This window comes from Lynx rufus, unplaced genomic scaffold (assembly GCF_022079265.1).
Source record: "Lynx rufus isolate CCGP_SWC_20201006 ecotype Redwood Valley unplaced genomic scaffold, mLynRuf1.p SCAF_7, whole genome shotgun sequence".
Lineage (NCBI taxonomy): Eukaryota > Metazoa > Chordata > Mammalia > Carnivora > Felidae > Lynx > Lynx rufus.
Genome location: NW_025814889.1, coordinates 115939445 through 115952392, shown reverse-complemented (window position 1 = coordinate 115952392; position 12948 = coordinate 115939445). Strand labels below are relative to the sequence as shown.

At 44.2% G+C, this 12948-nt stretch overlaps 1 protein-coding gene across 1 annotated transcript in view; it reads left to right on the top strand.

Annotated features, from left to right (window-relative positions):
• Positions 1-12948, top strand: part of TMCC3 (transmembrane and coiled-coil domain family 3) — a 74566-nt gene that overhangs the window by 59023 nt on the left and 2595 nt on the right. Inside the window, exons 2-3 of the mRNA XM_047066651.1 lie at positions 5261-6177; positions 9532-9667. Coding sequence (XP_046922607.1) covers positions 5261-6177; positions 9532-9667 — 1053 coding nt within the window. The remainder of the gene's footprint in view (positions 1-5260; positions 6178-9531; positions 9668-12948) is intronic.

Sequence of the window (12948 nt, the reverse complement as noted above, 5' to 3'; positions counted from 1 at the left end):
CCCCCCCAACTGTGTTCCCTTTTCCACTTCTCTTGGGTGGGGTTCGGGTGGTGTGCCCCTGCATTGACTGTCCTTCCCTTTTGTTCGTTTTCCTCTGGAGCTTTTAGGGGGTAGATACGAAATGTCACGAAGAGAGCCCTCTTTGGAAGCAGGAACAGTGTGTTCCCGCAGCCACTGTATTACTTTGTGCTGTGCCTGGCTTCCCAGTGAGCGAGGTGAGCTCGCTTACGTTGTATCGGAGCCTTGGATGGTTGGCAGAGGTGACTCAGTGTCGGTTTTTGATGTTAGTCCAGGGCTTAGGCTTTTCTGTAGCCTTTGTTCCAGAACATTGAGGTGACCGTGGAAATGTTGCCGCTGCCGGAAGGAAAACATTATTAGCGATGGCTTTTCACTAGGATGTCGGTGGTCTGCCTTTCACGTAAACTAATAATAGCCAAGTCATTCTAAGAGAACTGAAAGGGGCTAGCAGTCATTTTTAAAAATAGCATCTATTCTGCCAAAATGGTATTTCATGTTCTTTTTTTTTTTTTTTTTTTGAATTGGAAAATATGGAAACATAAAAACAAGAATGACTCCTCTTAACCCCGCCATGCAAAAATAACCATTGTTTGGAGCTTGTTTCCTTTCAGTTTTTACATGGAGGTACATTTTTAAATGAAATTGGAATGACAACAGTAGCAAACCTTTTTTGAAACCATTCTCTGTGCCAGGAACTCTTTAAGCACTTTATGTGTATTATCTCATTCATTCATTCACAACTCTTTGAAGAAAGATTATCTCCATTTTACAGAAGAGGTCACTGAGGCACAGAGAGGCTAAATCATTTTCCCAAAGCCACACAGCTCGTAAAAGTGGTGCCTAGACAGAAAGCAAAAGCAGTCTGTCTCTGGAGCCCAGGGTCTTCACTATTCCATAATACTGTCTCACAGTAAAGATAACTAGGATTAAAGGTCATGGAATTTGCAGTGTTAGCTGCGACTTGTATGGTTCCATCTCTTTATAGATGAGGAAGTTGAAGCCCACAGACGTGACCTGATTTAGCTAACGACGTAACTAGTTACTGTCAGTGCCGAAACTGGAACATGCATCTCCTGATCCGCACAGTTCACGTGCACGCTGACTCCGGGTGATCCGTGAACCTTTGTCCGCCCTGGGTCCCGCCCTGAGACAGCTGCACCGTGCACTTGCCCGCGGGGCTGGCTCCGGATGACGTGGGGGACGCCCACAGCTTTCTCCCCAGCACGTATGTGAAATTTCACTTTGGGTTTAGGGAATGCATGGGCATCTGGTAACGATGTGTACACCTCGCCCTTCATTACCCTGCAGAGCGAGGGCTATAAAAGGCTATAAAAAGGTGTGACCCAACAATAGTTTCAACCTTCTACCCTCATCAGACATTTTCACCTGAGATTTGCTGACAAGCAGTGAGGTAGAATGATTTGAGCTCTGAATGCTGTTGCTTTCCCCAGCGTGGACCGTCGAGGACATGCCAAGCATTGTTACAGTTTTAAAGTGAGCCAGAAGTCAGCCAGCTCTCTGTGTGCAAACGCTCCTGGGTGTTCGAGGCTGTCCTGGCCCAGCAGTCTGTAAGGGAGGAGGCCGTTGCATTGCAACACCAGCGTTGGCTGGCCAGCTGCCGTGGGGCTGAGGATTAAAGGAAGAACGGGAGCTGATTTACTATTGCATTTGGGAAGGTAAGGTATAAAAGCCTCCGCATCTTCCAACTTGGTGGACTTCTCCAGAGCCAAGCAGGTTTCAGTGAATTTTTAAAAATAACTTAATCTGATCTTCGAGCTCCAGAGGGCAAAAGCGAGGTCTTCAGAGTGTCCCAGACAAAGTGGAGCAAAAAAGACAAGAGTGCATGATGATTGGTCAAAACTAATGCATGCCTTTAGAGGTGAGGCTCACGGTTACCCCTAGAGATGGGGGTGATGTACTTGTGATGGAAGGGGGCACGGGGAGCTTCGGTTCTGGTTGTTGTTGTTGTTACTGTTTTTTACTAGGTCACGGTTATACAGTATGTCTAGTTTGTGACAGTTCATTGAGTATTGAGTTTTATTATTAAATGTGTTCTTTTCTGTATGTAAGTTATACTTCATTTAAAGTTTAAAAGTCCTTATTTGTGGGGTGCCTGAGTGGTTTGGTCAGTCAAGCATCTCATTTTTTATCGCGGCTCAGGTCTTGATCTTAGGGTTGTGAGTTCAAGCCCTGTGTTGGGCTCCACACTCACTGGGCCTAGAGCCTACTTTAAAAAAAAAAAAAAAAAATCCTTATTTGTATTTGTGTTGTGTTGCTGCACGTTGATTCTCAGAAAAATCTCCATTTTTTTTTTCTTTTAATTTGGGAGAGAGCACGAGTGGGGGAGAGGGCAGAGAGAGAGAGAACTCCCAGGTTCAGGGTTCAGTCCCATGAACTGTGAGATCATGACCTGAGCTGAAACCAAGGGTCAGACGCTCAACTGCTGAACCATACAGGTGCCCCAGAAAAGTTTTCATTTGGTTGAACCTGTTTGAAATGGTATAGAACTTACTACCCAGCTGTGGGGAAACATCTCTGCCTGAAATTTTCAGGTCTGTATGGGAAGAACATCCAAGGTCACTGTCTTGATTCTATTAAAATATAACTTAAGTGATTTCGGAGTGACTCTCCTGGAATAAAGAATGATGTCATCTGAGTTCGGCAAACATTATCGATAGTCTCCTGTGAATAGGGACAGTGCTAGCACTACAGACCGGGTGTAGGTATGACAAGTCTCTTCCCTAAAGGAGCCTGTAACCGGGATTGGGGGGGGGAGGGGTTAAAATCCATAGATGAGTGATGCCAGGATGAGTCACGTGGCACCGTGAAAGCACCATGGAGGACCACAGAAAGAACAGGCAGCTTTCTGATGGACTAGGGAAAGCTTCGTGGAATAAGTGGGATTTTAAGTGGAGCTTCAAGAATATGTGGGATTTAAAAAAAATTTTTTAAGTTTATCTATTTTTGAGAGAGAGCACAAGTGGAGAAGGGGCAGAGAGAGAGAGAGAGAGAGAGAGAGAGAGAGACAGAGAATGAGAATCAAAGCAGGCTGCAGGCTCCAGGCTCCGAGCTATCAGTGCAGAGCCCTACGCGGGGCTTGAACTCACAGACCATGAGCTTGTGACCTGAGACAAAGTCAGCGGCTTAACTGACTGAGCCACCCAGGCGCCCCTGGAATATGTGGGATTTTGATAACCAGAAGTGGATGGGTGGCAGGCATTGTGAATATCATTCATATGAGAAAATCCATAGGACATTCCCCTCCATTCTGGGAACTTTGGGTTGTAAGGTTCACTTGAGATGAATGTCATCCATTAGGTGCAAGGTGAGGCCTGAAAGGTAAGCTAGGGCCTTATAGTGGCTGGGTTGTATTATTCAATTTGGGAGGCTTTGGGGAGCCAAAGAAAGTTTCTGAGAAGTAGAAAAGCATGATCAGATCAGTGAATCCCTGCAGTGATACAAATTTGTAGGCTCCTGATTGTGTGGTTACCACAGATTACCCTGTCTGCCCCAGATAAACATTTTCTAGATTTAGTGCATTCTCTGTTAATGTCATTTGAACCCATTCCTGTTTGGGTTCACTAGTGAGCCATAGATACAGAATTTCCTTGAGCTCCCTCTCGTCTTCTCTAGGACTTGAAGATGATTATCCCAAACCTTCTTTATTCCCTACGCCCACCCGTCTGTCTTGATCAGGTGACGTCAGAATTCCTTTCTCCTTTTTTCTAGTCTTACAAGTGACTTGGCATTTATTTACTTCCAGCCTTTCCTATGTGACACTCTTCTGCCAGATAAAACACCCAGTGTCTCTTATTCATAGCAAAATTGTGTGTTGGAAGAGAGGGGCCAAGAAATAATGTTAACAAACTTTTGTAAGTTGTGTAGGAGGACTGACTCACCAGCCTGGGATTGTGTCCCACTATGCCATTGGGCTCCCTTCTCTGGGAGAAAGCACTGGGCAGGATTGTGCATGGGACAGAGTGTTAATACTTCATTGTTGGAAATGAACACATTCGAGTCTGGGTCACTTAGGCAGGGTGAGGTGTGTTAATATCTTATTAATACTTTGCTATTTCTGCCTACTGTTCCTTAAAAAAAAATAACTTGTGCTGAATATTGTCTCCCATTTGGTTTCCAGTGAGACTCTGTATCAAGGGATTATTCTAATCAAGAGGTAGTTAACTTGACAAATCAGATGCTTCAGTTTAGAGGTTACAAATCTTTCGAGGTTGTGTTCAGACTCTGCAAAGGCTTGTTTTTAGTCCTTTGGGGACACCTTGGTAGAGTGTCCTGACACAGAGAACCCCATAAGGGTGACTTGAATTCAAATCCTGGCTCTTGATGTCTCAGTTTGTACATACATGGGTTTAACATAGTCTTTACTTGGCATGGGAGGATCAAACAAGACACATATCCATGGTACCTGGCATCCAGGCTCCCTTCGTCTTTCCCTTTCCCTTTCCCTTTCCCTTTCCCTTTCCCTTTCCCTTTGTCCTTTGCCCTTTCCCTTTCCCTTTCCCTTTCCCTTTCCCTTTCCCTTTCCCTTTCCCTTTCCCGGCACAAACCTGTGGTGCTCAGTGATACTTTGCACTTCTTCCCCAGGTGGCCCTTGAGTGAGAAAGCCATTTCACAGCGTATTATCACTTGCTGTTCTTTTTTTTTGTAATCACTTCCGTTGTGGTTGGGTTATTTCCACCTGTACACACTGTCCTGTTACTCAGTAAAATTAATCTTGCATCATATTATCCCATCACATCTGCTTAATGATTCCAGTAAGAAAATAATTTCTTGTGTTGATGATGAATGTACCTGCTGGAACTTTTCCCTCATTCTTCTTCTTAAGTGATTGAGGTCTGAACTGGATGCATTTCCCACAGTGTCGAAATTCACCATGCGTGGAGCATGGCAGGCACCCTAGTTACCTGGGCATTTGGGGAAACTAGGACTGAGGGTAACCTTGTCCCATTGTGCATTTTCCACCCTGGCAACTGACAATTACATGTAATCAGACAAAACATTGGAAGCCCTGGGAAACCTGAATCTCATAGTACACATGGATGCAGGAAGGAGTTGGGCTGTCCTCTGTTCAACTGGGAGAATAGTAGGGAGTTTTTATCTTAGGAATACTTGCAGTTTAAAGATCTGGGACCTGAAGTATGTCTGTAGTGTGTGCACAGATTCTATCACAGTAACTGTGCCTTTGCCTTCAAGTCTTCAAGTGCTTCCTCCCTGTGTCTTTCAGGTAGAGCGACATGACATGAACACCCTAAGCCTGCCCCTGAACATTCGCCGAGGGGGGTCCGACACCAACCTCAACTTTGACGTACCGGATGGCATCCTGGACTTCCACAAGGTCAAACTCAGTGCGGACAGCCTGAAACAAAAAATTCTGAAGGTGACAGAGCAGATCAAAATCGAGCAGACGTCCCGCGACGGCAATGTTGCAGAGTATCTGAAACTAGTCAACAGCGCAGACAAGCAGCAGGCGGGCCGCATCAAGCAAGTCTTTGAGAAGAAGAATCAGAAGTCTGCTCACTCTATTGCCCAGCTTCAGAAGAAGTTAGAACAGTATCATAGAAAGCTCAGGGAGATCGAGCAGAATGGAGCCTCCAGAAGCGCAAAGGACATTGCCAAAGACAACCTGAAGGACGTGCCGCACTCCCTGAAAGATGCCCATGCGAAGTCTCGAACTGCTCCCCACGGCACGGAGTGCGGTAAATCGGGCATGCCGGGCGTGTCCCTCACCCCGCCCGTGTTCGTCTTCAATAAGTCCAGGGAGTTTGCCAACCTGATCCGGAATAAGTTTGGCAGCGCCGATAACATCGCTCACTTAAAAAATTCCCTGGAGGAATTTAGGCCTGAAGGGAGTCCGCGGGCCTATGGGGGCAGCGCCACCATTGTGAACAAACCCAAGTACGGCAGCGATGACGAGTGTTCGAGTGGCACGTCGGGCTCCGCCGACAGTAACGGGAACCAGTCCTTCGGGGCCAGCGGAGCCGGCACGCTGGACAGCCAGGGCAAGCTCACCATGATCCTGGAGGAGCTGAGGGAGATCAAGGACACCCAGGCACAGCTGGCCGAGGACATCGAGGCGCTGAAGGTGCAGTTTAAGAGAGAATACGGTTTTATTTCTCAGACGCTGCAAGAGGAAAGATACAGGTATGTCAGAATGTTCTCTTGGAATTCTTCTAGAAGCATGACCTACTAAGTGCAGAGAGATTGCTTGGAAGTGACACGCTCGTGGTTGTGTTTTCCATGAATATGGATGTGGATCAAAAAAACATTTAAAATCAGTAGTGTTTTCCATACTTCGTGATTCTAAACTTTATAGTTTGTGACGTACAGGTTGATACTTCAGAGAGAGTTGTGTGAGTCTGTTAAAATGTCGCTATATAGTCTGTAGCTCATGTGCACATGGAGTTCCTTCTTAAGCTCCAGTAGACTTCTGTCATAAAGTTTTGTTACACTAATTCATAGGTCTGTATTTTATTTTCCTCCATGATAACTGTCAAGTAAATGACCCATTGTATGGTTGGGGAACCTGGGTGACTCAGTTAGCTAAGCGTCCTACTTCGGCTCAGGTCATAATTTCACGGTTTGTGAGTTTGAGCCCACATCAGGTCAGCGCAGAACCCACTTCGGATCCTCTGTCTACCTCTCTTTCTGCCCCTCCCCTGCACGCGTATGCTCTCTGTTTCTGTCTCTCTCAAAAATAATAAATAACCATTTTAAAAAGAAATCACTGCATTGTTCAACAAGGTAGATTTTCTTTGGCACATTAATCTTCAAGTTTTTATATAGTGTACATTTTTTTTATGTACGATATTTTGCTCACTAAACTTTTCACCATAAATAAAGAGTTTTCAAAAGAAATCTTAAGAGTAAAGTATAAATTCAAATCTTGTGGGTTATATTAGCTAATTTTATTTTTTTATATTAGCTCATCTTTTTAAAGTTTATTTATTTTGAGAGAGAGAGCACATGCACAAGTGGGGGAGGGACAGAGAGAAGGAGAGACAGAATCCCAAGCAGGCTCCACGCTGTCAGTGCAGAGCTCCATGCAGGGCTCGAACCCACGAACTATGAGATCATCGCCTGAGCCGAGATCAAGAGTCCAATGCCTAACTGACTGCGCCGCCCAGGCACCCCTATATTAGCTACTTCTAAAAGGTATTTATAGGCTAGATTTTATGTGCCTATAACTAATTAATAAAAATATTAATAAGAAGTGATTTTCTACTATTTCTCAGTAAAAAGATTCCCCAAAGTTTTTGTTTTGTTTTGTTTTGTTTTTTTAAGATTTTAAGTAATCTCTGTACTAGTGTGGGGCTTGAACCCACAACCCTGAGATCAAGAATCACATGCTTGCTATCAACTGAGCCACCCAGGCGCCCTGAAAATTGTGGTTGTTTGTTTTGTTTTTTGTTTTTAGTCAAAACGAACATGTTAACTTATAAAAATGTAGAGAAAAAGTTAAATGCCCATGGGACACCTGGGTGGCTCAGTCAGTTAAGCGTCAAGTTTGGCTCAGGTCCTGATCTGGTGGTTCGTGAGTTTAAGCCCTGCATCAGGCTCTGTGCTGACAGTTCAGAGCCCAGAGCCTGCTTCGGATTCTGTGTCTCTCTTTCTCTGCCCCTGCCCAGCTCACATGCTGTCTCTCTTTCTCTCAAAAATAAATAAAAATTTTAAAAATTAAAAAAATATTAAAAGCCCGTTACATATTGTAAGGTTAAACTTTAAATTTAACTTACATACTTTATATCTCAAAATGGTTTTAAATGTATTAATTTGTAAATGTGGCTTTTTTCAGCTCTTATATTCTATGAAACCATTTTTTAAAACTTTCAGCATACATCTTTGACTCTAGTGTCTTTCTCACATAACTATTTTTGAGTCACAGGTTTTCCAGAAAATACTTCAATTCCATCTGAATAGTTCGGGATATACTACTCTTTAGATCCAAATTTTATTCCAACTCACAAATACCTACTTATATAAATTTAGGGTAGTTTCCTCATTTGTCGTGTAGTTATGTTTGTGATTGTCCAAGGGTTAGCCTCTGACTGTATTGTTTGCTGTAAGAGATCTTTAAAAGGCTTTTATGCCAACATTGGGTACCTATGAAGTCCTATCTGAGAATAATTATTAAATCTTCATTAAATTACTTTTTTTTAAGTGTATTTATTTTTGAGAGAGAGAGAGAGAGCATGAGCGAGCGTGTGGGGGAGGGGCAGAGAGAGAGGGAGACACAGAATCTGAAGCAGGCTCCAGGCTCTGAGCTGTCAGCACAGAGCCCGAAATGGGGCTCAATCTCACGAACTGTGAGATCATGACCTCAGCCAAAGTCGGACATTAAACCGACTGAGCCACCCAGGAACCCCTGCATGAAATTACTTTTTGATCTCACTTTTTTTCTTGAGGTATAATTGACATATAATCTGTCTCCCTCCCTCTGTCTCTCTCTCATATGATTCTGTCAGGTGACCTATATAAGCATCTAACGCTGACATTGATAGAAGTCATTGCAGGCTAATGCATTACCCAAATAGTGCTTCCTGTTTTCAAATAAACATTCTAAGTTTTCAAATATAAGACAAATCCCTCTTCTTTGAGGGAAATGGGAGGTGGGAATGACAATCTTTGTTCTTCCGTTACTTAAGATTTGGACTTTTGGAAATGCCACTTGTAAGTCATTTATAATTTCTTTCTTTAAAAATGTTTTTTTTTAAGTTTACTTATTTTTGAGAGAGAGAGAGAGGGAGAGGGAGTGCCTGAGTGGGGGAGGGGCCAGAAAAAGGGAGACAGAAGATCTGAAGTAGGCTCCATGCAGGGAGCACAGAGCCCAACGCCAGGCTTGAACTCACAAACCATGAGATCATGACCTGAGATCATGACAAGTTGGCTGCTTAACTGACTGAGCCACCCAGGCTCCCTATAATTTCTAATGAGTTTAATGTTTTTATCAGCACTAAGTTCCAAGAATTGAAGCATGTTTTCAGAATCAGAGTATGCCTTGGGAAATGGAGTTAACTCTAGTGTAGAAGTTGGTTCTTTCCTTACGGGCTCTCTGGGCTTGAGAGCCATGCCTGTGAACCAGAAGGCGCTGTGCAGGCAGAAGGGGGTGGGGGGGACACCAGCAGGTCCTTGTCTTGAGCCGGACCCCAGACAGCCCTCCCTGTCCGTTGACCGGCACTGGTGAGTGCATCAGGCCTGTTGTGTCGTCACCGCAACTCCTCCTTACAGCAGCCCTTTTGGGCAATTCTTACTATTTTCCCCATTTCTTAGCTTGTCTGATGAGGTGGGGAAGCCAACTTAGGTGTGTGTGAAACCTCAGGAGTGAGGACGCAGAAGGTAATGTGACAGAGACCAGTGCTTTTAGCTGGAATTCACGGTTAGCCAAAAGCATGTTCCCTGTAGCTGGACGTATTCTTTTGGAAGCATAGTCTTCTGGGGAATGAAAACCAGGAGACCTTTGAAGTGTCACACTCAGAATCAGCTCCTGTCTTTGCAAAGGTACGAGCGACTGGAAGACCAGCTGCATGACCTGACGGATCTGCATCAGCACGAGACAGCCAACCTGAAGCAGGAGCTGGCCAGCATCGAGGAGAAGGTGGCCTACCAGGCCTATGAGCGCTCACGGGACATCCAGGTACCATTCCCTTCGCCGTCAGGCACTCAACGTGGGCTCTTCCCAGCCTTTAAGTCATTCAACGAACTCTAAATGCATTATCCCATAAACCCGACAGGATTCCTGGCACGTGCAGCAAAATGTTTTCTCTGCACAAACATTCTCTACCTTATTAACCCCATTAGCTCGTGTTCTAGGTGTCACTGAGTAAAGAGGCTAGTCTCTGTGTAGTTATTTTGATTAACAAATATTTATTATCTACCCAAGCCCATCGCCTATAACCTCTCCTCCCTCCCCGCCCCCTCCACCACCCCTACCAAAATTGCAAAACTTTTTAAATATGAGGCAAACCTTGCCTTCAGGAAGCTTACTGACTAGATGGGGAGTCAGGATTGGGTAACCTGCCAAACGGCTCAAGCAAACGTGAACAGGGGCCAAATTATGTGATCCAGACAGTAAAAGCCACAGGATTCAGACACACAGTGCCCAACAAGCTATGAACTGGTGGGACGGTTGGTCATTTTGCAGTCAGATACTAGATTTTAGTCCCAGGTCAGCCATTTACCAGTTATGTGACCCTGAGCAAGTCTTGGATATGTTTGCTCATCTGTAGACTAAAAATAGCTTGGATATTTGTAAGAATTTCAAGGACTTGAGTGCATACCATATACCATACGTTAGCAGAGCACTTGCCATGTCTCCCTTCTCTCTCCAGCTCCTCCTTACAATAACCCTTTCGGGCAGTTCTTACTATTTTCCCCATTTCTCAGCTGTGGAGACTAAGGCAGAGAGGTTAAGTGACTTGGATGAGGTTTTGTGGACAGTCCTTGAATAATGAACGTGAATGAATGTCCAGAAAGGGTGGGACTTGGCAGGGATCGGTAAGATCTGGATGGATGGATGGATGGATGGAAGGAAGGAAGGAAGGAAGGAAGGAAGGAAGGAAGGAAGGGGTTGCTGAGTCAGTGTAAACAAAAGCACGTCTCGGGATTAATGTGATGGCAGCACTGTAGTGAAACAGCCCTAGTCTTCCTGAGTGCGTTTTTTTCCCTGCTACTAGAGGGTCTCTTTCTTTTCTTCTACTTTCACTGAGATAATTGACATACAACTTTGCATTAAAGTGTACAACATAATGATTTATATACAGAGAGAGCGCGAGCAAGCGCACGCAAAATGATCGCCTGAGTTAACATCCATCACCTCACATAATTAACACATTGTTTTCTTGCGATGAGAATTTTTAAGACCTACTTTCTTAACAGCTTTCGAATACGTAATACAGTACTGTTAACTGTAGTCATCTGCGTTACACATTACATCCTCATCTTATAACTAGAAGTTTGGACCTTTTGACCACTTTCACCCATTTCCCCTACCCTCCACCCCTGCCTCTAGGAACCACCAATCTGTTCTTTGTTTCTATGAGTGTTTGTTTTTTCAATTCCACATATAAGTGAGATCATACAGCTTGTTTGTCTTCCTCCGTCTGACTCCTCACTTAGCATCATGCCGTCAGAGTCCATCCACAAGTGACACATGGCTGCATAATATTCCATTGTGTATATGTGTACCACATTTCTTTATTCATCTGTTGATGGACTCAGGTTATTCTGTGTCTTGGCTGTTATAAATAATGCTGCTGTGAATATGGGGGTTCTCTTCTAGAAACTGGTTTCATTTCTTTCGGGTATATACTCAAAAGTGGAATTGCTGGATCATAGGGAGTTCTAGGTTTCATTTTTTAAGGAATTTCTATATTGTTTTCCATAGTGGCTGCAGCAATTTACATTCCTATTGATCTTCTTTTTTTCTTTTTTCAAAGTTTATTTATTTTTGAAAGAGAAAGGGAGAGAGGGACAGAGAGAGAGGGAGACAGAGAATCTCAAGCAGGCTCTTTCCTGTCTGTGCAGAGTCCGACACGGGGCTCGAACTCACAAACCGTGAGATCGTGACCTGAGCTGAAATGAAGAGTCAGTCGGTTAAGCATCCGACTCTTCATTTCAGCTCAGGTCACGATCTCACGGTTTGTGAGTTCGAGCCCCACGTCGGGCTCTGCACAGACAGGAAAGAGCCTGCTTGAGATTCTCTGTCTCCCTCTCTCTCTCTGCCCCTCCCCCACTCATGCTTGTTTTCTCTCTCTCTCTCTCTCTCTCTCTCTCTCAAAATAAATAAACTTTACAAAAAAAAATAATAATTAAAAAGCAAGAAAGCACACTCTCCAAGTAGTGCTCAGCTCCATTTTTACGACTTGTCTTTGTAGGCAGTGGTGGTTTTCTCCAGCCATACTTTATGAGGGAGAGAACTGAAACATATAAAGGGAGATTTTTTTTTCCCCCACAGTGTGTGAGCTGGAGTTTCAGCTGCCCACGTTTTGTTCTTCTCTGTGTCGCAGGCGTGAGTCTATGCCAATCCCAGGCATCTACTTGGATGTTTCTGGGATCCAGAGCATCAGGCGGAGCTGGTGGGAAACCTTCTACCTCTGAGGACCGAGGTGTGGGAGACACTAGGGAGGTTTTGCCCTTGCTCTGGGTTAGGAGACTTAGCATCACCATTGACTGGTTTAAAGAATGTGACCCATTTAAATGTTAGTAAGTGTTGCAGGGCGAACAGTGCAGTCAGTTTTATTAAAACATTCTGTTTTTAGAACATGTCTGGGATGCCACTGGATTATGTCTAAATATGTGGTTTTCTTATTTAGGGGATAGTTTGGGTTAGTGTTCTTTTTTCCTTTTCTTTTTTAAAAAAAAACATACTTTAAAGATGAACGAGTAAGATAAAGTGAGGGACTTCAGAAAGCGAGCTTCACTATATAGAGTAGTTCATTTGAACATTTTTCTGGTTTCGTCTCCAGCTCACAAATGCAAAGAGGACATCTGTGTGTGTGACTATAGAGTCTTCTTTGTTCAGACAGTGAGAATCCTGGCTCTACCGCTTACCGTGTGACTCTGGATAAGTTAGCTCCCTGGGCCTCAGTTTCCTTATCTGTAAAATGGAAATCTCATCAGTGAGCTTCACCTCAAAAGGCTGTCAGGAGGATTAAATGGATAATATATATAAAGTACTTCAATCTTCCTGACGCATAGCAGGCAGTCAAAAAAATAAATGCCGGCCGTGTTTTCTGTTATATTGGTGAGGAGCCCTATTCCTCGGGGCTTTTCACAATCGGGCCCCCTCAAGTTCGTCTTCAGTTCGCGTTTGTTTTGTTCGTACAGGCAGGGTTCTACAGTGGGAAGAGCTGCTACAGGTGAGGGTGGCTGTTGTCCACAGGGAGGCAAGGGTTTTACTGTTTTAAGAAATTGAGT